The sequence below is a fragment of the Augochlora pura genome, chromosome 4 (assembly GCF_028453695.1).
Source record: "Augochlora pura isolate Apur16 chromosome 4, APUR_v2.2.1, whole genome shotgun sequence".
Taxonomy (NCBI): domain Eukaryota; kingdom Metazoa; phylum Arthropoda; class Insecta; order Hymenoptera; family Halictidae; genus Augochlora; species Augochlora pura.
Genome location: NC_135775.1, coordinates 10,221,729 through 10,245,264, shown reverse-complemented (window position 1 = coordinate 10,245,264; position 23,536 = coordinate 10,221,729). Strand labels below are relative to the sequence as shown.

Sequence of the window (23,536 nt, the reverse complement as noted above, 5' to 3'; positions counted from 1 at the left end):
AAAGTGTTAAGATATTGATTCGATCGTTTCCTACGAAAGAGTCGTTACAGTTTCATCAGCTTCAAAATAAGAAACGCGAAACCGGGCAGCTCGACCGTTTCGATAAGCGTTAATGGGATCTCGAAATACGTGCAATTTTCGCGGATTGCTAACATTACGCAAATGAAGACCGATTGTTCGATAAAAAGGCTGGCATCGTGGAGGCCGCGCTAAAGACCGGGTAATCTTTTCTCGGCGACTGGTAATAGAACTGACCCAGAACTTTCGAAACCGGAGTAGCCTTGGCGCCGGAGATGTATGTGCGTCGCGTGCAAACGGGGACAGGGCCGTGACGTGGTTGGAATTTCCGAAATTACACGGGGGATGCCCATTCTCATTCGGTGTCGTTCACCTCTCCGCGATGGTGAACCCGCGAGCCGATGCTGATGTCGATGCCGATGCCGATGCCGTCTCCGATGCCGGCTCCGACTCCATCCCGGCTTTGTATCCCGGCGACGGTGCTAAAAACGTCCGGGCATAGCCACTCTATCGTTATCTCCGACTTTATCGGGTACTGACAGCCCAGTCCGAGTACTTTAGCCAGCGTTATGTGTCTGATGTACGGTGTCTGTGCGGGCCGCCATAAGAAACGCGTTGCACGCTCCATCCCGGGCTTGTTTGCGTACGTTTTTCCGCTTCCTCACGCTGGATATGGACGACTTGATCGGCAAATGGCATCGCGAAGTAGAATAATTAATGGGCTGTAGATTTTATGCATTTATGGCAGGAGACATTAGAAGAAATTCAAAACTATGAAAACATTAGTGGAATTTAATAGTATTGTTAGAGTATTGTCGACGTGTTGAAATCGTCAAGAAAAGGAATAGACTTTTATTCAAGTTCTGCTTCTCGCCATACGAATTTTTAATTTGCGTAAACATACGCTGACACTGATTTTTTAAAAATATTTTAGACACGTTAGGAACATAGATATTGCAATATTACAGCTAAACTACAAAAGATAGTAATATTCCAAACTCTTTCGATGCTCAAATCGCGAATACATTGCAACTGAAATTACCCTTTGACGTATTATTTATTTTTCGAAATTTTAGAAGGTACTAAGTTTAGTTATATTAACCCTTTCAGTATTTAATGCCGCGGGAATCACATTGTTTAAATGATAATATGAATTATATATATAATATTAATATAATATAATTACAAGTATTTAGTATTGCAAACATTTAATTGTAATAAGAGAGGCTTTGTAACTGTAAAAGCACTAAAAATGCCAATGTAAAAGCATGAATTGAAATAAAATTATTGTTATTGCAAGTAATACAAGTAATGTGATCCGAATGACGTTCATATGATACCAATTAGTCGGTAACTAAGCTGAAATACAGTACGAAGTAGAGTTGCGAAGCAAACAGTCTACGACGGCGACGTCACGTCCGTGAAAACAAAGTTGATTGCAACACGGTTGGTTTCCTATCCGCTTTGCCTGCTCTAGGTTCCGCTAGCCCGAAGGGAGAAACGCGAACCCCCGCGCGTCTTCGTTCTGTTGGTCCTCTTTCAGACTCCGTTTAAATCGTCCCGGCGCAGCAGCCTCTTCAGACCGCATCTAGGGCTCTTAATTGAAGTCTGGCCTTTCCCGAGCCTCGATTAACGATTACCATTGAGAACAGTATCTCGTTGTTGGTCGCACACCGTCTTTTCTCTGGTCGGCGGAGGTTTCACGGATCAAAGCGTTCAACCCGCTCCGACAGAATGCTGACGCCTACACCTAGCCGATCTATGAGCCGGACGGAAAGAATCGTTAGGCCAATTGGTATCCCAAATGGAACGTATTACTTGCGCTCGGATCATATTTGTGTTATAAATCATTTATTGTATAGAGGTAATAAACGTATCAGTCTCTTTACGAAGGTACAAATTAAATATAAATCATGCAACGATCGTGGTAGATTCAATGAAAAAAGAAACAGTTGGCTGTTCTCGACGATTATATACATCGTGGCACGGAACATTATCATTTATACGTGATGAGTATATTCGTCAAAAACAGCTAACCGGTTCTTTACATAATCGTTATCAAATTATCTATTATATAAAAGCATATGTATGTGCAGTATAATTACAGTGACTTGCACAATTTTAGAGAGATCGAAACACCTGTCTGGTTAAACAATGTGGCTCTCGCCAAGCACGGATTAACGCAGAAAGAGTTAATATGAATAGATTTAGTGGTTTTGAAAATGGGTAAAAATAAATCACGCGTGGAGGAGATTGAAGTTTCCATATAGGTTCGACTTAAACATATTGTTAGGAGACAATCAGTTTCGTTGAAAAAGGGATACTCGGAAAAACAAATAGCGGAAGCAACTAGGTTTCCGCGAAACCGGAAATGGCTTATGTGCTCGGTATTTGGAATGTCTCTTGAGGAAATTTCAAGAAACGGAGTAACGGTTCAGCGGATAATGAAACTGTGGCGAACCGGTAGAGTTCGTGGAACCAGAGAGCGCGGTTCGTTTCCGACAGAAAACTGGCCAGGAATTCGCATGACGTAACGACACGTGCTCGATTTCGAATTTCCTAGTACGATGATTCCGTGACTTCCACTATCGAACTATGTTGACTCATTCCCAGTTGGCGCCTAGTAATTGGATCCCGCCATTAACAGCGAGCACGCGACACTAACGTATACGACTTCTTAAAAAGAAAAAAAACTATATTTTGTTCCTATGCTCGAGTTCAGGACAATCGAACAGATGTTTGTAACGAGTAATTGAATATCAGTCGGTTCGAGAAGATTGTTCTGAAATACTCTGCAAGTAAAGGAGACCGCGATTATAGCATCGTTAGCTAGCACATATGTACCAGAGATTATGAACAGCTGGAACACCGCCGATAACGCGAACCATTGATAGACGCTGCACGTTTTACGTAGATATTCTTTTATTGCTGCTTCCTTCTTTTTATCATCGAGTTTGGTAGAATAGAACGAGATAACGGACAAAAACAAAGCGATACGCGTTTCCTTTGTCTCGGGTAAAAACAAAAAAAAGTCGTGCTGTCGTGGTCAATACTTCCTCGTTTGATAACGCGGGTAGATAAAGTTCTTATTTACGCTGCCGCTGCGAATAATTTAAAATGGAAAAAATGCTCTCGGGTTCGTCAATATTTTTCGCTTCCTTTACAGTCTGATCTTCTTAATGCCGTCGGCGAATATAATCAATTATTTCACTATATATAATGCAGTATCTGCAATTTGCTCAATTAAAGATTTCTCGGCATTGCAATCGAGTTATTTGAAGAAGTTGTGACCAGTATATTGATTAAACGAAGTAAATCAAATGATTGAACAGTACTCAAACGCAATCAAAAATCAAACATTCAGATTACTTCTGCATATTACGAATTCAATTAACACCGATGTGCTTTAACATTTGACTGACACGTGGTGTAGTTTAATTTAAAAATTTTGGACAGAAATCGGAATGTTTTAAAATTCTTTTTTGTAGTTTGGTGAAGTTCCGAAAACAAATTATAACAATTTTGTGAAATTTGACAATTAAAAAATCGTAAACGAAGAAGGACGAAGAAATAAAACTATTATTTATTAAGAATATTAAGAAAATGACGTTTTCTCAAGTGTAATCAACAGCGATATATGTATATTGTTGTTCGACGCTATAAAAAAGTTAAACAATTAGCTTAAAAACGAATTTTTCGATTTTTGTCTACAGTAAATAGACAAGTCATATCCGACGCCCGGACATAATTTTCAAAATTGTATGAATCATTTCTCGAGACGCACGAAAAGTATTCATCACACTTAAAGGTGAATGGGCCTCCGTTCCTCCGAATGCTTGTTGCACACGAATCAGAGTGGGGCTAAGTGGGCTGCTGGGGAATACCGAAAATTCCTGCGACGGCTTGGTTTCCGCGAACATCTAAAAACGAAAAGTGCTCGAACTCTGGAAGACGTGGGGCATCGGGAAAAGAGAGAAAGAGAAAGAAAGAGAGAAGGGACCGGGCGCGACGACAGAGCCGAAGAAGAAGAGGCTGGTCCGATCCCCGCTCTCTTGGAAAGTGGCTCGAGAATGTTTCGATGCCCGAATGAAGTCATCTCTTATCCCGGCTAATGCAACCTTCCCGCGTGTGCCTGATCTTTTTCCGTTTCCACTCTTGACGATCCCCCGTGGCGGAGAATCCTCCCCGCCTTAAAGCTGGCACCGTGATCGCCGGCAGCGATTCGCGAGTCCTCTCGAGAAAGGAGTAGTCGAGCGTTGCCGAAGATGGCCGAGCCGATGTGGCCGAGTCTCCGGGACAGAGAGACCATGTGGTGATAGCGCGTTGACAGAAGCACTGTCAGTGTCACTACGGCTGCCGTCGAGCGCGGTCGTCCGTCGAGATCGCCTTTTTCCTCCCTCGCCACGCACGGGCGCGTGCACGCACGCATCGTGTACCGAGTTTCGAGTGGCTCTCGTTTCTTTATCGTCCGATCGGCGTTCGCATAATCGCAAGTGACTTTAGAACCCACCTAGCAACAGTCTCCGACGGATACCCTAGTTCGTACACGCTAGATTTTAGAGGATTGTAGAGTCGTTCCGAGGTGAGTCCAGCCTAAAAATCATCTCCATTTTTGGTCCGCGTAGCTGGATCGTTCGAAGACATAATCCGACGGGTCCCGACTGGCCGTTGTTGTTCGGACGATGTGTGGGGTGAATTAGCATGCTCGGAACGTTAGCACGTACCGTCGATAATCGGCGGCGGGTAAACAGCAAGAGGATGGAAAACAAAGTCCCGGATCTCTCTCTCTCTCTCTCTCTCTCTCTCTCTCTCTTTCTCTCAGTCTCTCAGTCTCTTACTACAGTTGGTCTCCTCGTTAAGTTTCGAAGGTGCACTGAAACAAATATCCTTATCATCTGCGACTAAAGTCGATCATTTTATCTTCATTGATTAGCTTCTGTAAAATGAGCAATTTGGAATTGCATCCACATTTGGAAGTAGTTTTGCACCCTTCTTACAGAATTGATGCAAGTCTTGCATCATGGTACCAACACTCTGATATTAGAACACCCTTTACCGTTCTTATCCTGCTCCAATTAGCAATAATTCTCTAATTATACATCGTGAACAGATGAGGGGTTCTATTCTGACTCTGCAATTCCGCCATAATTGCCACATTTTTCATTAGCAAGTATCAACCTATTCATCAGATGTTTCCAAGGATGCTTGTTTTCTTTATTTTCACTCTTTTCTAGTTACATGCACCATTAACCGGACATACCGGCAAAGGTCCTCATAAAAATCAGTGATTGTATTCTAAACACTCTTATATGTATATGTGAGGTGTTTCTTTCACAAACTGTTATGACTCGAACCGGTACGTTGCCTTTCCAAATTTCGCGCGCTTTATTACTAATTTCACAATAAAGACCAATGTTATTAGTGACTCAATATCGAAGTTTTTCTAACTACGGTACAAAAACCATCGACATTTTACAAAGTCAATCGTTCCAGTCATGACCAGGACGTCAATTTTGCAATTCTTTGGTGACCATCGCTCCTGGTCTGTTCCAAACTTTTTGTAAGATCCAAGTTGCTATGCCTCACCCGTCTATTGTGTAAGAAAGCCGATGTCGAAGGTACGGCCGAAAGACTCCGAGGTGTTCTGCAAGATGTGACATTGTGTCGGAAGCGAGTCTAAATGTACGTTTGTGTCTTGCGGACGGAACAGTGGCCCATTTTCGTTCCTAATAGCGTTCTTATCTCGTTCCCCGGACGATAGCCGATGCCCATGCATTTTGTTTTCCTGCGGTCTGGCTGTGCACTTTAGACTCGTCACAGTTGGTCTCTCGTACACGTGCTTCTTCCCACGTCTCTCTCTCCCCCCTCTCTCTCTCCCCCCTCTCTCGCTCTCTCGTGGTCTCTCCCTCCCCCTCTCTCTCTCTCGACGGCGCACGTAGAGGTTACGCGCGTATATACGTCAAGCAGCCACAAATCGGCTGCGTCGCGCCGCTTCAAAACCTTGACGTCCGAGTCGATAACGTTCCGGGAAACACCCGTACATGTTTTTCCTCGACAATTCATTAAAACAGCTTCGCGTTTTGACGAACTTGAATTATCCCGTCTATACACGGTCCGCTTCTTCGTCCGTTTCGCTTTCTATTTTCACGCCGCGAATTTGCATCGTTGCACGGAGTTACATTGTCACGGCCTTAGTATAGTGGCAACCTGGTAGCTCGACGCGGAAAATTACGCAATTGGAGACGCTGGTAGGGTACCGGTTGTAATTGGACTGCTGTGTCGCTGGGAGCGATCGGTTTCTCGTATCTTTTTACATTTTAAGGAATTATATTATTTTGATAGGTTGATTATTGAAATTTTAACCAGGAAAATGTTGATATCAAGACAAAATATCACAATTACGAGCATACCTATAAATAGGGAAATATGTGTACTTCTCTTGTAGATATATATTTTATAATTCTTTGAAATAGGATCAAATGACTTCAATTTTTTTGAGATGGTACTTCAATTAGTTTGTAAAGGATCAGTAAACAAAAATATTTTTAGATTTCGAATGATTCGAATGATAAGAATATTAACAAAATTTTCCTTTTCAACTTTTTAGCATTGCGACCAACTGAAGTCTACAGACATTTTTGTTTACTCATTCTCTAAGAAATTAATCGGTCTAACACTCCAATAATACTCGAATCGTTTGGTCCAATTTTTAAAAAGTTATATAGATATTTCCCTATTTATTTGTTTAAGTCTTCTTCATATAAGGAAAAATTTCCTCGTACTATTATTGGAAATGTTCGATGCCAATTATAACTACGAACTTTTAGTAATGAAATCGTTACTCCGATAATGGCGTGTTACTATTATAAGCCCGTAATCGCATAGGGAGGATCGGATTCTTGAAAAAGGATCAGTGACACAGTTCGATAAGTGCGTGCTTATAGAATATGGTGGAAGCGTAATCTATAAACTATCAATTATTCGTTTATCTTATCAACATTTCATAGCGTTGCCTACAATATTGGCATACGGTGTAGAAACGGTTTCTTATCCAGTCCTCCTACCTCAGCGAAAAAAGAAATTAATTATAATCTTCGTTTATCAGTATTCGACCTTTACAACCATTAAAGTAAATTCACTCCAATTGTCCCTCGGTTCGTAAACAAAAATGGACAATTTGAAAATAGAAGATAAGATCGTTCGAGCCTCGCGGCTCGTTTTTATAGCTTCCTATTGTCAATAACTATAAAACGAACCACGAGGCTCGAATAACCATATCTCCTCTTTTCAAATTGTCCATATTTGTTTACAAGCTTTTGGGACAATTGGAGAAAATTTACTGCACTTTGTTCGAGGTTGGTATATTCCAAAGTTTTCAATAACCCAGCTCTTGCACCACAACAACAATCTCTGTTTTGTTAGATATAATCACTTTATAATTCCAAGGTCCTCGGCGACTAATCGGGCAATGATGTCGCTTGTGAATTGTTCGAATCAACTTCTTAGCGAGATAAGAACAATTTGAAATTCGAAATGCGCCGGCGATTATCGCGCGCACAGAACACTGCTACACGATAATCGGTTAACAATAATCGCCCGTTGTTCCACATTTAGGTTTATCTTTTCGATAGTAACTAAGTTGGCTCTGTCGCGCGAAAAACAGACTGGCCAGGTTATGCAATTGGTGCATGCTCGCATGACCCGTTCGCGTGCTATGGCGAAAACCGTAGCAAACGGGGGAAAGTTGTGTGCAGCGGATCGCTGCGTATTTATCGCGTCTACATTCTTTGTTCTTTGTCTGCCGCGGCCGGTGGATCGCACTGTTTGCGCCAGATCGTGATTTCCAGTTCGTTTCGAGGCTCACCGTTCGGATCCTCGTTCATCGGCTGATCGGACACGCGAACTTACCCCGCGGTCTTTCCATCGATTCGACTTTTTCACTTCAAAATCACTGTCTTAAATACCGTCCCGGCATGTCTAGAATTAAGTTTTAAAATATTTATTGCATCACAGAGAAGGAAAAAATAAATCCTGGAAGTAAAAGCGGAGCTCCTCGTGTTATATAAATATGCATGGAGTGTACCTACTGCAACCGAGTCATTAACGAGCACCACAAATTAGATTATTAATAAGGATATAAAGATAAGCTAATCACCAAGAATTAATGCGGTCCTTAACGTACGGACGGTATTATTTACGATCTAATTGTACGTATTAAATTTTAAGGTATCAGATTATTAGATCCAGTAATATGAAGAGTCAAGTAAATTTTCTATGAATTTTTTATACGTGGAAAAATGCAGAAATAAATTCCACACGAATAAGTCGTATGCAGTGCAGCCAATATAGAAAGTAATACGTTTTCGCGATTTAATTTCAATTTTGATTCGAGAGCTGCTCGATGAATATGTAATGATCGCTTCGACAGTACAAAAGGTCCTTCATCAGTCGACCGATTTCGCAATCGTACCCAACAATCGTGATACCAATGGCGAACGTCTTCGTGCCGATCCGTATCGCGCCTATCCAAATCGTCGGTTAAAACGCGCGTGACGCAATCGGAGATTCTAATTACGGTAACGCTTCCCGTTTTTCTCCCTTTTTCGCGTAATTGATCGCGCAGACAAAAAAAGAGCCGCGCGATAACAGTTTTTTTACTCGCAGAGAGGTTTCTCTGGAACCGCACCCGCGCATACTATTACTATTGTTTTCCTATCGAGACTTCGGATGAAAAACTGCGAAGCGAGCAGAATAAATGATTACGAAATTGCGCCGGCTATTAAGTTTTCCGCTTCCAAGAGGATCGGACAAAGGAGATTATAATTCGCGGCGAGTACCGTACGGAGTTTCCTAACCTCTTTGCGGAATTAATCCCCGTTCAATATTCCCGACCCGTTTCCTTCGCTCTTTCATATTTTCTGCTTGCTCATTTTTTTTTTGCCTATGTAGGAAAAATGTCAACGTTCAATATTCCATCGGCACTCTGTCCGCTTTCAATTGTAAGTCTCCAGCTCCGGTGATCGTTGGATATCTTCTATTAGAGCCCATAAAGAGACCGACTTAAAATCTACCGCTTTTGTGTACATCGCAGAAGTTTTTAATGAGTAGAATTTCAAGCTGCTTGATTCTTGTAAAGGAAGTTTTATCATGGAAATGTTGCGACTTAAAATGATAGAATAACCTTCGCAGTGAACAGAACTGAACGACATTCCTATTTGATGGAACGAAATAACATTCATGGTAAAAGGAACGGAACAATATTTAACGTGTTATTACTAACAATTTTCAATCACGAGTCAGACTCGTCAAAGTACCTGCGTCGAGATATTAAATAAGCGTTTCTCGCGCAGCTGACTACGTCTTCTAACACCGACAGTATTTCCTCCAAGGATCCTCCGGTTATCGCTCGCGTTTCGAATCACCAAACGATTTTCACGGTCGGTGAAACGATCGCCATGTTTTCGTCCTTCTGGCGAGAAGCGCGAGCGAAATATGTATAGACGCGCGTTTCCTTTGTTATCCAAGGCTGCTTGCGGCTCGTGTCGCCGTACGAACGGCGGCGGTTTACCGCACACGTATTATATGCGGCACTCTTTATTTTTACGTTCTCCTTTTTCATTTTTCGTTTCGCAGCACGATAATGCTGGCGGTCCGCGCGCGTTGACGACGTAATTGCGTTATTATTTACCGCGTAACAACGAGCGACGCCGAGTCGGGTCGAGTCGCGACGAGTCGCGTCGCGTCGCGCCGCGCGACGCCCGCACGCTGCTTCGCTCGTTCCGAGGGAAAATACGTCCGCGAGCCGTAAAATACCAAGACGAAGCGCACGCTGAGCAAGATCGCAAGGCACACGCGGTCCATCGACGAGGGATTAATGCAAGATTAGGAATTGGAGCGCGTTCTTTGCTTTACACGTGTATGCGGGCTGCATTCCCGACCGCAATACGCGATTATCGTGTCCTCGCTCGATTTCATTCGCGCCGTGTCTGCTTCGAACGACTGACGTACTTTGATCGACTGTTTACTGAAATTTCAATTGTTGGCACTTTCATCAAAATCGGTGCAACATGACCGTTGCATCGAATGTATTTCCGAAAAGCTACGATATTCGCAGCTTGAATTTTTAAAGAGGTCTGTCATGCGCTCGTACGAGATTCGAACATGAATTTTATCTCCATGAAAAGAGATTTTATAGTTGAATATAAGTAGCGGAGAATTTAAAAGACACCGCAGATTATGCATTCTTAACGTTTATGACAGAACCTCGATCATCAGAACGTACGAGTTTCTGAATTATTTATTGCGCGGATTCGTTTCTTATATAAACAATTCAATTTTAAGGCATTGCACGTACAACTTCATTTACTATACAAATGAAGAGTGAAACTAACACGACACTCTAACATTTACTATAATACTAACTAAGCTGTTCGATTATCCGAACACTTGTGTTTGCCTTTCATTAGCTCGGATAAACGATGTTTTGCCGTATTTTCAATTTACTAATCCCTCTGTAAGTTGTTTCAAAATTGTAACGCCAACGGCTAATTTTGCGACTTTGCCTTGAAAGTACGTTTCATTTGCGACGACCAGGTGCAATGCTAGTTTAAAATAGTTTTACGAGCAAGCCAAGGACACATTTTAATTTGTTAAGGCTGAAGAAACATTAAAATATTAACAAAATCGTGAGGATATGACGAAGAACACATGCTCTCAACACATTTCTGAGGAAGTAATAAAATGCAAGAGATAAAATATATGAAATATAATTTACGAAAAAGAATTCGAGCGACATAATTTGAGCAAGATAATTTAAGAAGCATCATTCAAGAAATATATGTTAAGAAACATAATATTGACACAAGACACATAAGACACCAAATTTAAGTATCCAGAGTAAAGACCAAGAACAGTGAGCTAATCGACGAATGAGGCACTTGGGTGTCTCGTCGTGAACATCTCGTTACGCAGACGTAACAACGAGATTGAAAAAGCCATTTTAAAGAGCAACCGATTGCGCCCGAAGCCTCAATTGTCCCGCGGAAAGCCCTAATCACTATGGAAAATAACGATAACCGTGACGGCGACGGCTGATCGTCGTACATATGTAGTTTGTTCGCGGCGCGACCTTGAAGTCGCCCACCGGACCGAGTTGAGCGCTCCGTTGATCTTGGCCTGACATTTCAATGGCCTCCGCGGCTTAGGTTTTCGTGGTAAACCCGTTGTTCTTAAGTTTTTTTAATGCACCGCAGTTGTGGAATTCCGGTAGCCCATGTGTGTGGTAGGACACGCTGACGTCAGAGAATGGATCCATTTACTGCGGAAGCGTAATGACCGTCCCTAAGATTCGAGCCCGTAAGCTGATCATATCTCTGCAATCGGACGTTTTATTTCCATAAATAGCGAAGAAATATTTTAAGTACACTATTTGTGGGACTATTGAGAGGGCAATTCCAAAATATACGATTGGATTATGGATTTTGTGGATCCGCGACGAAAATAGATAAGGGGGATACAAAACTGGACAAACATTGCATTAGTTATAGGTAGACATTTACTTCCTTCATTAATGTCTATAACGAAATGAAAATGACGAAATTTTGAAGGTGTTCAAATATTTGCACAGTAGAACCTCGATAATACAGTCTCCGTGGCACGGATGTTCGGAAAATAAAATACTTGCTAAGTATTAGATTTCACGTTTATTGATTTCTAGTGTACTGTCTTGCTAAATCAAGAAATAATTCTGAAATCTTATATTTAGTTTATTCAACAATTGCAAAACAAAAGAGAGCCAAGAAAAATATACTAAATTTATTAAACTAAATCTATCCAATCTACTAGATCTATTACACAATCTCGTCAACCTGGCAAAAAGCTATTACAAAATATATCACCCTAAACTAGCTTTATCACCAAGCGGCTATTAAACCTCAAACCACTAACGAGCGTTTCATCATGTTTACTACTGTTTAAACAGATTATAAAAGGAGAACCAAAGATATTACAAAATTCCGAAACATTAAGAACATTTTAATTTAGTTTATCTTACTAAATTTAACAAAATATTTACGATCTATATTTCACGTTGCCCGCGGTTGGAGGGATATCAATCTAATCTAATTTGAGAAGAAAATTTGCACGGCTTGCAAATTGCATGAAATCGCGGGTCCAAAGATCTCCCGATTCCGATTCCGCGGAATGCGATGATTTCATTTAAACGAGTCGGATCTCTCGAGTAGTTTCAGCAAAGTGGGATGCTCGTTCACATAATCGGCCGATGGACCAGCGGTAGCTAATGCGACCACGCGCGGCCCAAGAAACTGCGAAAGACGCGCGAGAGTTGGATTTAGAACGGATTCCAGAGATCGGGCTCGATTCCATCGGCGCCTTACCTTGTACCGGTTTCGCGGCCGATCTTTAGCTCGTTACGTAAGCCGAAATTATCCTCGTTGCGGATCGATATCGCTGGTCGGTAATCGCAGATGCAAATTAGCTCGCCGACTCGTCGATCGGGACTGTCTATCCGCGTTTCGCGTAGGGATACTTTATTTCCTCCACGTGTAACCGAACTGGAATATCCAATGACTCATTCCCTCACCTTGCACGTAATAATTAACCTTTTCATGGCTTTCGCGAAGGTCGTAGGGATTATCTAGGGACACGATCCTCAATTTCGAATCGTGTCGTGTTTCTCATTAGAAGCGATTCAAATGAGAACCCGCGGGGCTTCTTGTGCCCCATTATCACTATGTCTCTCGTTCTCTCTATCTATACTGATCCTTCGAATAATATATTCAATTTAATCAACACTAATTACTAACGACATTGACATCATTAATCGTTTTAATAAATTTTAATATCAACTTTGTAATGTTATCAAAAGCTAGAATATTTAATTTGCGTTTTCTTTATATATTGTATTCATATTACTTTCATTCACATTATCATTCATTTCTCAATGATCGTGCTATGTCAAATAATTAGCATTACTTATCTTTTACGTGATTATTTCGAGATATTGTTCCCCGATTAGGTGGAATTCTTAATCTAAAATATCAGCTATTAGCCATTGATTTTTGGAAGATAATTGAATCACACCTGGTCGAAGTGTTACACGATTCGAACTCATGAATGAACAATGCGAGCCAAGGATTTGAGTTTGACTTATTAAGTTGCAAACAATCGGTGTTATCTTTAATTATATCTATTATGCAGCATTGTCAAAATTTTTAATGCTTTGTACATAAATGTTACATAAATTTGCATCGTAAAACGTTGAGTACCATCTTCAACTACGATAAGCTCGAAATGCTATCTCTAATTTGAAAATAACATTCGATACTTGACGTCTAATGTGATTAATTGATTGCGGGTCTTTATGCCCAATAAAATGTTCTCCATCAATTGCAAGAAGCAGGAGCTTCGTTTATTTCTTCTTTACTTTTGATAAACTTAAAAAGTTGAATGAAAAACGACAGTATCTTTGAATCGATTAAATGTTTTCACTGTTCCAGTTTTTATGCATTCATTTTTCTCGTGAATGCATAAAACTCGCAGGCTTTATCGATCAGATTTTTGCGACACTTGTCGGTAAGAAGAAACGAATCGAAACCGTAGGTTGAAAGCCCCTGTTCCGGAGAAACAGTAGGTAACAGTAGGTATCAATTATCGACGTTGAAACTGCTAGGGATACCGGTAACAAAACGAATCGCTTGGATTCGAGTGCACATGCACCTTGCATAATTCATCGTATAATTAGTCGCGCGCCGCGCCGGTATAAGCGACTCCGAGAATCGCGTTGGACGTGGCTCCGTCGTTCCGACGAACCGACGAGCGGTTCACGGGACCGTCGCGTGTTTGTTGAATCCGCCGGTTTCCTGTTAATCGTACGCCCCTCGGGTTCTTATCACGGTTCGAGAAGTATGCTGCCGGTTCCTGGAATTCGAAATTGCCGCACGGAAAACGGTGGGGGCCGCGACGGGCGCGCAGGCATAGAGATATCCGGAGAGGGTTGGCACAGCTAAATTAATACGGATAATAGGTGGATATACTGGGAGCCAAGACCTCCGCGAATTTCGAGGAAATGTTTATATGTCCGTGCCGATAACCGGTGTCGCTCGTATTCGCGGCCTTGGCATCGGATCATATTCTTTACTCCCGATACCGTGATATCAGGTGCAGCAATTGTTTATCTTTTCTTTTGCGAAACCAAAACAATCGGGAACGTGTGGCGGACAGAAAAGTTGTCGAGTAATCGACAATATTAGGTTGTCCCGGGAATTGGTTTTGCTTCGTAATACAAATTCAGGATAGTTTGATCAAGCAGATGCTGCAATTAAGCAATCGATGCTTTAAGAAATAGAGGAACCACAATAGTAGCTTAGCTATCCAATTTTCGGATCTCATAATATCATAAGCAATATGTAGATCTTTATGCAGTCATGTTTAATCAATCTTAAAGGTCTAATAACTTTTTTATTTTCTGTTTACAATCTTTTAAGTGTCAAACTAAATATTCTTTTAGTTCAAAAAATATCGAACACAATCTATTAAATATAGACATTATGCACTTTCTTCGCATTGAAATGTACTTGTGGCTTTCTATTATCAATATTTAAACAGTGAAAAATGAGTTACAGTACAATAAATATAGATGCACTGTATCGACCAAAAAATTTTTAACGATTGCTGTCAATGAAATCGTAGTGCAAGGGCTTAATTTTACTTTTGTAAAATAAACGATGAACATGAGAATTTACGTAAAGATTGGGCGCAGCCAGCTATGAAATGTAAACAATTTTATTTAGTCGACAAAGATCATTCTATCGCGTGATTAAAATAACGATCGCGTTGATAATTATATTAACTGTTCCTAGTACTCTGAAAATTTGTGAACTCTATACATATACAAGAGTCCACAGTCTAATTACACGTCTGGAGTGGCCTTGGGCTGTTTCTTCGAAAAGTAATAAGAAACCAGCATAAAGAATCGACAGCATAAATAAATCGCTTCTAATGACACGCTTTATAAGACCGGTGGAGAAATAATAATACAGTAGTGGAATCAGCAGCTTTCGTTGACAAATATGCTGACACGACCGCATAAAGGAATTTTGAGGATCTGTTCGTGGTACAATTAGAGATCACACGCGTGTTCCATCTCCTTCTCTGTGACGGAAGTTTCGGCTAATAACGTTTCTTCGGCAAACGATCTTTATTCATGAGCAACGTAACGAGGACGGATCCGCCTACCGGTCACGGTTGTTTGGTGTTGAAAAATTCCACGGCCGTTAGAACACCGTCGATTGTTTATTGTAATCTGACAGCCACATGTTTTCGTATCGCGACGGAACAGATAAGCTGGTTTTGAATGTCCATCTCGCGTTGTACGAGCCGAGCGCGCGGGATCGCTGCCGCCTCTGCTCGTCTCGTTCTCGTATGACGCAAAAGAGAACAGGTTTTCCGTCGGCATTCCAATTATCGCTGTTTTCCACCGTGTCACGAAACTTGCGTCAAAATACTCCCGCTTAAATAATTAATCGTCTCGCGCGCACGCGTATGCGTCGCAAATTGATCGCAGCGGAAGAAAAACGAAAGGAAAAATAGAATGCATGCGTCCGCCGCGATAATTGCCGTAATCTTCGATGCGATGGCCATTACTCTAGCTGCGCGTGATCCATCGCGGGAGATCTCGCCGAGAATACGTGGTCTGTGCAATTTGGAAAATATTTTACACAGAACCTGACTGGTATACGAAACAAATGTTACTCAATCATCTTTCTTGTGTTATTAACTTAATCGCGCAGTGATCATTTGAATGTTGTTGATATGGATTAATTACGTTAATGGATTAATTTCGTGGACAAAACCCGACATCTGCAAAAGCTTGTACAATTTCGGGACCTTGTCACATCAGCGACAAGAGTAAAGATGGAAGCCACATCCTGGAAACGCTCAGATAAACGACAAAGCCGTCGAGCTTCCGTACGCGGACTCATTTACGAATCCCGCGGCAACGAGATTACTCGACGGTCAAAATTTCTGTTGACGTTTTATCGAGAATTTTTCAAGATCGGAACGCCGCTTCGGTCGACTTCTGCAAAGCTAGAGGAGCTGCTACTGGCAAGTCTCCAAAAGCGACGAATCGCGGGGAAGCCGGCGGCGTCGACGACAAACGACGCTCCACAGGTGTTTAAACTTAGAACGCGGGCTAATTAAGATACTCCAGGCGGACGCGCAATTGGGAATTCACGGATGCCACGGGAAAAACCACTGCTCGCGAATAATCTCGTTCGACCAGGGTTCTGGTTGTTCAAGCTTGGGTTCGCTGCGTTTTACCCAGTCCTCAAATAGCTGTTGCTCTCTTCTGCTCGTTTTGTCGCTGACTTCTGCACCGCTAATGATCAAACTTTAACTTTGTAATAATAGAAACGTTTGCACTTACACTTAGTAGGAAAAAAGTGTGCATGCGCTTCTTAAAACGAAACAGCTTTCTTAAAATTTTATCAATTATTCAAATTCGACCAATTTTTCAAACAATTGCAATTTTTGAACAAATTCTTTTGCGTATCGTCTTCCAACCTAATGCTTCTAACATATGAAAACAATTTAAGTCGCTTGATACAATATTGTAAAATGTTATTCTCTTTCAATCCCATCCGTACAAATATATGTACTTGTGTTAATAACATAAATGTTATGACATTAATTTTATAATGTTACCATAACCTTATGATCGTATAATTGCATCAATGGGAAATTCTAAAGTGTTATTTATAAATATTATTATATGACGTCTTTGAGAGAAGACGATTATAATATGCAGACGACGTAATAATTCTCTAAATCTAAAACACGTTCCGCACGCCGAGAATGTCTTTTTTCCCGAGCTAGTGAGTGGAAGACATTAATCGAATTAAATTGGACCGAACCGGGGATTCCGCGTGCATCCGCGACAACTGTTAGGCGAATAATTCCTTCCGCGCAGACAGCGTCAGGCGATTCGTGTTTTCGCAGCTAGTAAAGACATCGGCGCATTAATATAAATCTTCGTCGCGGATAAATCGGCGGCCCGCGTTGAGCCGTGGAACTTCTCGGACCGTTACGCGATTCCAAAAGAATGCTGCCCTCGTCGAGCCGGAACAATGGAGAAAGTTGTAAAGACAACAGCCCCTTTCTTATCTGCTCGACTGCAAACCTCATGGATGACCCGTCGGCCGCGTTAAATATCCGAACTCGCTTCTGACGCTCGCATAAGCGTAAAACGCGCCGTTCGAAACACGGTTGGCGAGGAAGTTTCCGATTGGCATCAGAATTCGAATTTCGGCTCATGGATGACTGTCTTACCAACCGAGAGGTTCGTATCCGAGCTGTTCCCATCGACGCTGAGATTGAAAATTCGTGGTAGAATCATTTCGCGAATTCTAATTAGATTTTTAGTTTGTCGAACCGGTTCGATTCGCGTAGGTCAATTTCCGCGAACTATTCTCCAGAAATGTAGATTGGCATCAACTGTCGCAGTCTATCGTGTTAGATCGCTCCGTTACGAGTATCAAGTCACGATATTAATAATATTGCGAGGCTTATGTTGTAGTGATTCACTCGAATCAACTGCACGGCAGTAAAAGTGCTAATTCAGAGACGTATTTATGCGTCCGGTGTGTTTCTCTCGTAGTTAGTTATCTCGTTCCTCTTGTAAATGGTACTTCACTCTGCAACTTTATTTCCACTTGTTGCTGCGCGACGATGTTGAACAAAATTTAAGGCAAAATTATTCAGTGTTTCCTGACACTTTGCACGTAACATAACCTGACTTCTTCTTCGCTAAAAAATATCTTAACGCTTGAGCGGCGGACGTTTTTGACAATTTATCTGTGTATGCTTTGCATCATTTATCATGTATATGTTACTTTTTCTACCAACCATAATACAAAACATGTAATAATATAAATTAATTGTTCAAATAGATTCGATCTCTGACGGATCCTATCTGATGCTTAACGACATTATTTGCTCGGCTTTTGCCAAACTATTTGATTATTAATTAGGATAACCATAATAATTAGTTGTTACTATAATAAATGAGTAATCATAATTAGATTTGGTAATCTGTATTTTCATGTCACTTGCTATTGGGTTCGGAAAGAGCCCGAATAAAAAAGCGTTTCGTTGATTAATGAATAGTCAAGTAATGACTTTATACAAAACAAAGGTTGTCTCTATCGTTATTAAAGAGCAGATACCATGTAGAAATATCCTTGCTTCTTAAATAATTTCAGTAAGATCAATCTACCGCAATGACACCAATTTTTGTCATAAGTTCATTAAATCCGCAGACTAAAAACTGTTCAGAATTATTCAAAACTACTATAATACCATCCAGAAAACTACACAAAGGTAATCATCATACGGCTAATGGTTGCTCTGCGAATCATGATCAACGATTACATTTGCTTCGACTACTTAACTTATAAATTAATCGTGAATACTAGGTTACTTCGTAATTGTAATCATCGATCATAGACATATGATTTCTCGATGGTCGTAATCGGTAATCATTAATCAGATTACTTTTTGCCCGACACCGCTCGGCAAGCAGCGACTACCTAATGCCGAAGAATAAATTGGCTGTTCCGAGGGAAAAGGAAACGGGTAATTTTTCGAGTGCTTATAAAAAAAATGACGAAAAGGTCAACGTGCCATGCGAGCAATTGAACGGGGGCGCGGAAATCTCTCCCACCTTTTTCAACCGCTGCTGTTTCTCTCTCTACTTCGTTCCTCCGTCTCGCGGTTCTCTCTCTCTCCCTCCCTCTCTCTTTCTCTCTCTCCCTCTCTCTTTTTCTTTCTCTCTCTGTCAAGCGCACATACTCGAAATTCGAAGGTTATTTTTAGATTAGGTTTCCTCGTCGCGTATGGCCACGAAGAGCAGCTCAGCGGCGTTGAGAGAGGCTCAGTGTAAGAGAGGCGTCGGTGGAGGACGCAGTGGTGACGAACTCTTTCGAAAAGTGAGAAGAAGAAGACGAAGGCGAAGAAGATAAGATCGCGCGCGCGCGACCGAAGAGAGAGTCGAGAGAGCGGAGAGAAAGAGACAATAAGATAGGGGAGGGGAGGCGCACACCGACGTCACGAACGATCCTCACACGAACGAACGATCGACTGAAATTACTGTTTTCATATCTCAACCCCATACCTTGTCCCCCTGCATCCCCACGAAACCGTCAGGCTCATCCACCCTCACCCCGTTTCTTTCTCCGAATCGCACACGAGCACCCAAACCATAACCCCTTCCCGCTTTCCCTTCATTGTTTACTTTTAATCGACCACGAAACGAACACTGAACGAATAACCGACACCTCGAGCTATGGCAGCCACCGCCATGGATCCAGTCGACATTGCGAATATCCTCGCGCAGGAACTGCTTTATCAGCAGGTAAATCGTGTCTCACGTTCGCGATTTCCAGCTATTAACCCTCTCTATTGCATGAGTTTTTATGACGAGTATTGACACAAACATATTTGCCCATCGCTGCGCTTGAACGACAACGTGTGGAGAAAGTAAACCGAAAAAAATGGAAAACGATTTTATTTTACGATCTTTATCAATGTTCCTATATATGGGAATTTCATATAGCACAACAAAATGTTTTGACTACTAAATTGATACTATATAAATATAAACGTCACGCTCTAACTAAGTGAAGGAAAAGATTGTAATCAATGTTGATATACAATTCTAGTCAATTATGTCAATGTCTAGCCAATGTCAATTACTACCTAATTATTGAATCTAGTGACATCTGTCGGTGTTGAGAACAAGTACGATGATTTCGTATGGAACCAGCGTGCTTACAATTTTCAATTTTGCTTAGGCTCATTGGTCTATGGACCAATTGAGATTAAATGCCCAATAGGTATGCAGTAAAGGGTTAACCCTTCGAAACCAGACGCCTCGGACAACCGCATAATCGTCGATGCTTAGGATTTCTCGGATCTTTACCCATTAATCTGTTTGATCGTGGTTTCAAAGAAGCATCACCTAGTTGCTCTCGTTTTGTCCTAATTGAACGGCTACCAATTTGAATTAATCATCGACGACCGCGTTCGTAGACGATGTTTTCAAACCGCTGAGCCGAAATGAACTCGAGAACCGTGGGCTGAGAAATGTTCTCGCAGAAATAGCGACTCGGAAGCCAATCAGTGCAAGCCCATTAACCTTAACATTAGAAAGAAGTAAAGATTTTTCAGATTAGCTGAAAAACAATAACAATGCTGCTAATAATACAAACGCAATCTTTATAAAAATTAAATAATAATTAATAAATTTAATAATTAATTTCTATATTTACTTCTTTTTAGAACTATTTTGACTTTCTTAGTCATTCCGTGATCAATATAAGTATTGCTATATGTTGTTTGTGTATGAAGAAATGGATTGTATTGATTTGTCAACTGGAAGAGGTTACGGTAAAGATGTGTTTGCGCGGTGTAACATAATGCAAACATAAAGAAGTGGAGTTATACTAAATGGCTTTTGCATGTAACCATCTTCGGTGTATCGATAACATTTGGCGAATTTTGCTGTCTGTTTTGAAAAATGGCTCCAATTTGCTCGCGCGTGTTAGCTTTCGAAAATAGAGTTCATAAAATGCAGCAACAACACGGCGAAGCGGAGAAACCAGACGACTACCCTGTTTCTGTTTACCGGCTGCCGAACGGCTCCGTCATTACGCAGCAGTTAGAACAGCTGCGCGATTTATTTCGAAAGCAAGTAGTATTTTCTGCTTTCTAGCAACAAATAAATCCCGGCATTAAGTGCTCCGGCGCGCTTATGGTCGCATGGCCATTGGCGGAAGCGTAGAATGTTCTGCAGCTGATCTCGAATGATCAACGCTGACGGGTTCCGAAGCTGAACTACAAAGGAAACGGGAATCGCTCGGAACGGACTGGTGCGACAGAGAGTCGACGCCGATCGTGATTCAATTAATCGGCACGAGGCCCTGAACACGTAAAGCACAGTTCACCGTGAATCGCGAAACGATTTCGCGAAAAAAGCGGAAAAAGCGGCGTGAAAGTGGTCCGTTTAAATTTAGAAAGTCGACTTAGACTATCGTCGGGCACGCTTCTAAATTCGATTTACTCTCGCGAAAGGGGGGCTGACGCGAACCGAGCTTGACGGATCGCGTTCAATCGTATTGTGCTCGGCACAATGTAGCCTTCTGTCCGAAGAAAACAGTACAAAGGACTTCGAGGAGGATCGAAAGCAATCGTCTAAAATAAACACACCACTTGGCAGCCATTCGATGCGCTGTTCCATTCAATGGAGCATTAGTCGAATCGGCGAATTAACGCTCTGGCATCGTTGATTGGACGGATACGATCTTTTCGCGATTCCTTATTCAACTACAGTCGTGGACATCTTCTAAAGTGGAATAACTTCCATAACAACGACCCGAAGGACGACATTTTTTGAGACATCCGAAACGGTTGACTAAACAACGTGTAAAAAGATTATTGCAAAAATAGCAATCGACAAACAAAATAAAACAATTAATTTGATTGTCAATTGATAACAATTGATGCAGAAGCGATAGGTTTTGGAATATTACGAAACCTTTTGATTTCGTACAAATTCTGGTCGAAAGTGGTCATTGTGGTTCTTAACAATTTTGGCCGATCTCGACAATATCTTCAAAATTGGAATTATTTTGTTATACTTCCAAATAATGGAAATTTTTGCATACTAGCCTATCTAGATCTGTCATCTCAAGAAAATTGAAATCGTTCGGTCCAATTTTAGAAAATTATATTGGACCGTGATGTTCGGTTTGAAAGTAGAATGTTCCTATCGTCTTTTTTTTTTTAATCGATAATTTGTTCGTAGTCCTATCGACTTTTCAGTCTTATCGTCAGTCTCTTCAAAGCCAAACGTGTAGTCGATCAAATCCAGTTGAAATTGTATCTCAATTTTCAAGCGCCATCGGAGACACAATTCTATTCGCCGAATAGAATATAGCGTGCACAGTAATTGTATACACGCCGATGAACTTGATGGAGAAAGTCTATTCAACGCAAGAATCCTCGTTATCGAGCCTTGTTGAACACATGCGGGAGCATTATTGCGACGCGGACCAGCGAGAATTGTGCAATATTGTGCAATGACGTTAGTTCCACCCGCTTCGGCTGAAACAAACAAATTCTAAACCAACGCCGTTCGAAAATGCCTGCCGACAGGAAAACACGTTGCCTGTTTTCTTCCTTGGTTACAATCTCGGACGCGGAGCTGGAAAATCAAGTCGGTTAATAATCGGAAAAACAAGGTGTTATGTCGGTTTACATCTTCGCAATTTCTGATTTTATTTAATTCCATCCGATGAAGTCTAGTAAAAAAAAAAGAGCCAAATCGTGGGAGAATGAAAGAGATACAGCACATAAACAGGAAACAAGGAGACAATAGCTTGAAACGCTTGCTCTGCGACCAATTAAGCGCCTGATTAGAATTATTTCATCGTCTTCGCTTTCGAGGCAAGTTCCTCTTTCTCTCTCTCTATCTCTATCTGCGTGTATGTGTCCGAGAAATCTATTTTTCGCGGTATAGGGTTACGTGCACGTGCGGTCGAGGGAGGTCTGGTTGGTGGTTAGCCCCTCCCCCGCATTAGATTCGTTTCGCAGTGTATCTCGAAGGTTTCTTCCCGCGTAAACGGTTTTCTTTCGCGATCGCCGTGAAAACGGTGTCGCTCCGTTATCCGGCCGGGCGTTTCGCAACGATTTTCTGGTTGTCGATAGCCGCCCTTTGTCCGCGCTATACTCGGGTCCAGGACAGATTAAAACAGCAAACGCATTTATTTATAGCCGCAGAGCGAGTCCGTGTGCGAGAGCTTGCGCGCTCTCTGACATGCGTACTCTCACGCGGGAGCACGCGCTCGCTCGAATGTCGCGAGCAAAACGAGACGAGAGGAGACCGACTGCATCGCGAAACGGAAAATGATGCGTGCCAACGGCGGCGTCGGACTCCGGGAGAAAAACCCGAGGCCTGCGTCGCCATGAAATTCGGACTTCACAGCTGTGGAAACACGAACCGTTGCGGCGCAGCGCGGTCGGGAAAGAGAGAGAGAGAGAGAGAGCTGCGAATTAATGATGCGGCGAAAAAATGAAACAGAAGGAGATAAGGGTTTAATGCACCGGCGATCGCGAACGTGCTTAGCCCTGCCATATCGCGCGCTATTTTTGACCAGCTTCGCAGGGGAGAAATTTTTTTCGTTTATGACACTCTGCCGGGAAACTGGCTTGCGCGTTTCTGCGTCTGACTTCGAGTCGGCGATACTACTTTGGTGCCATTTTCTGCTCGATTTCGCGCAGCGCGTTGCGTTCATGAGCATGCCAGAAACAAAATTCGTAACGCGATTTTTTATGAAAAGACGTTAATTTGTGTTATGTAAAATAAGAAAATGCATTAATCGATGAAAAGGAATTGAATGATTTGCTAAGTAAACAGCTTATTGGTCATTTTCATCATTGC

General features: G+C 41.7%; 1 protein-coding gene across 3 annotated transcripts in view; it reads left to right on the top strand.

Annotated features, from left to right (window-relative positions):
• Kay (transcription factor kayak) overlaps positions 1–23,536 on the top strand; it is a 53,040-nt gene that overhangs the window by 17,278 nt on the left and 12,226 nt on the right. Inside the window, exon 1 of one of the 3 annotated variants that reach the window (XM_078179571.1) lies at positions 18,966–19,450. The exons of the other annotated variants lie outside the window; for them this stretch is intronic. Coding sequence (XP_078035697.1) covers positions 19,382–19,450 — 69 coding nt within the window. The 5' untranslated portion in view covers positions 18,966–19,381. Of the gene's footprint in view, positions 1–18,965; positions 19,451–23,536 lie in introns of those variants that run through there. 3 annotated transcript variants of the gene reach the window in all.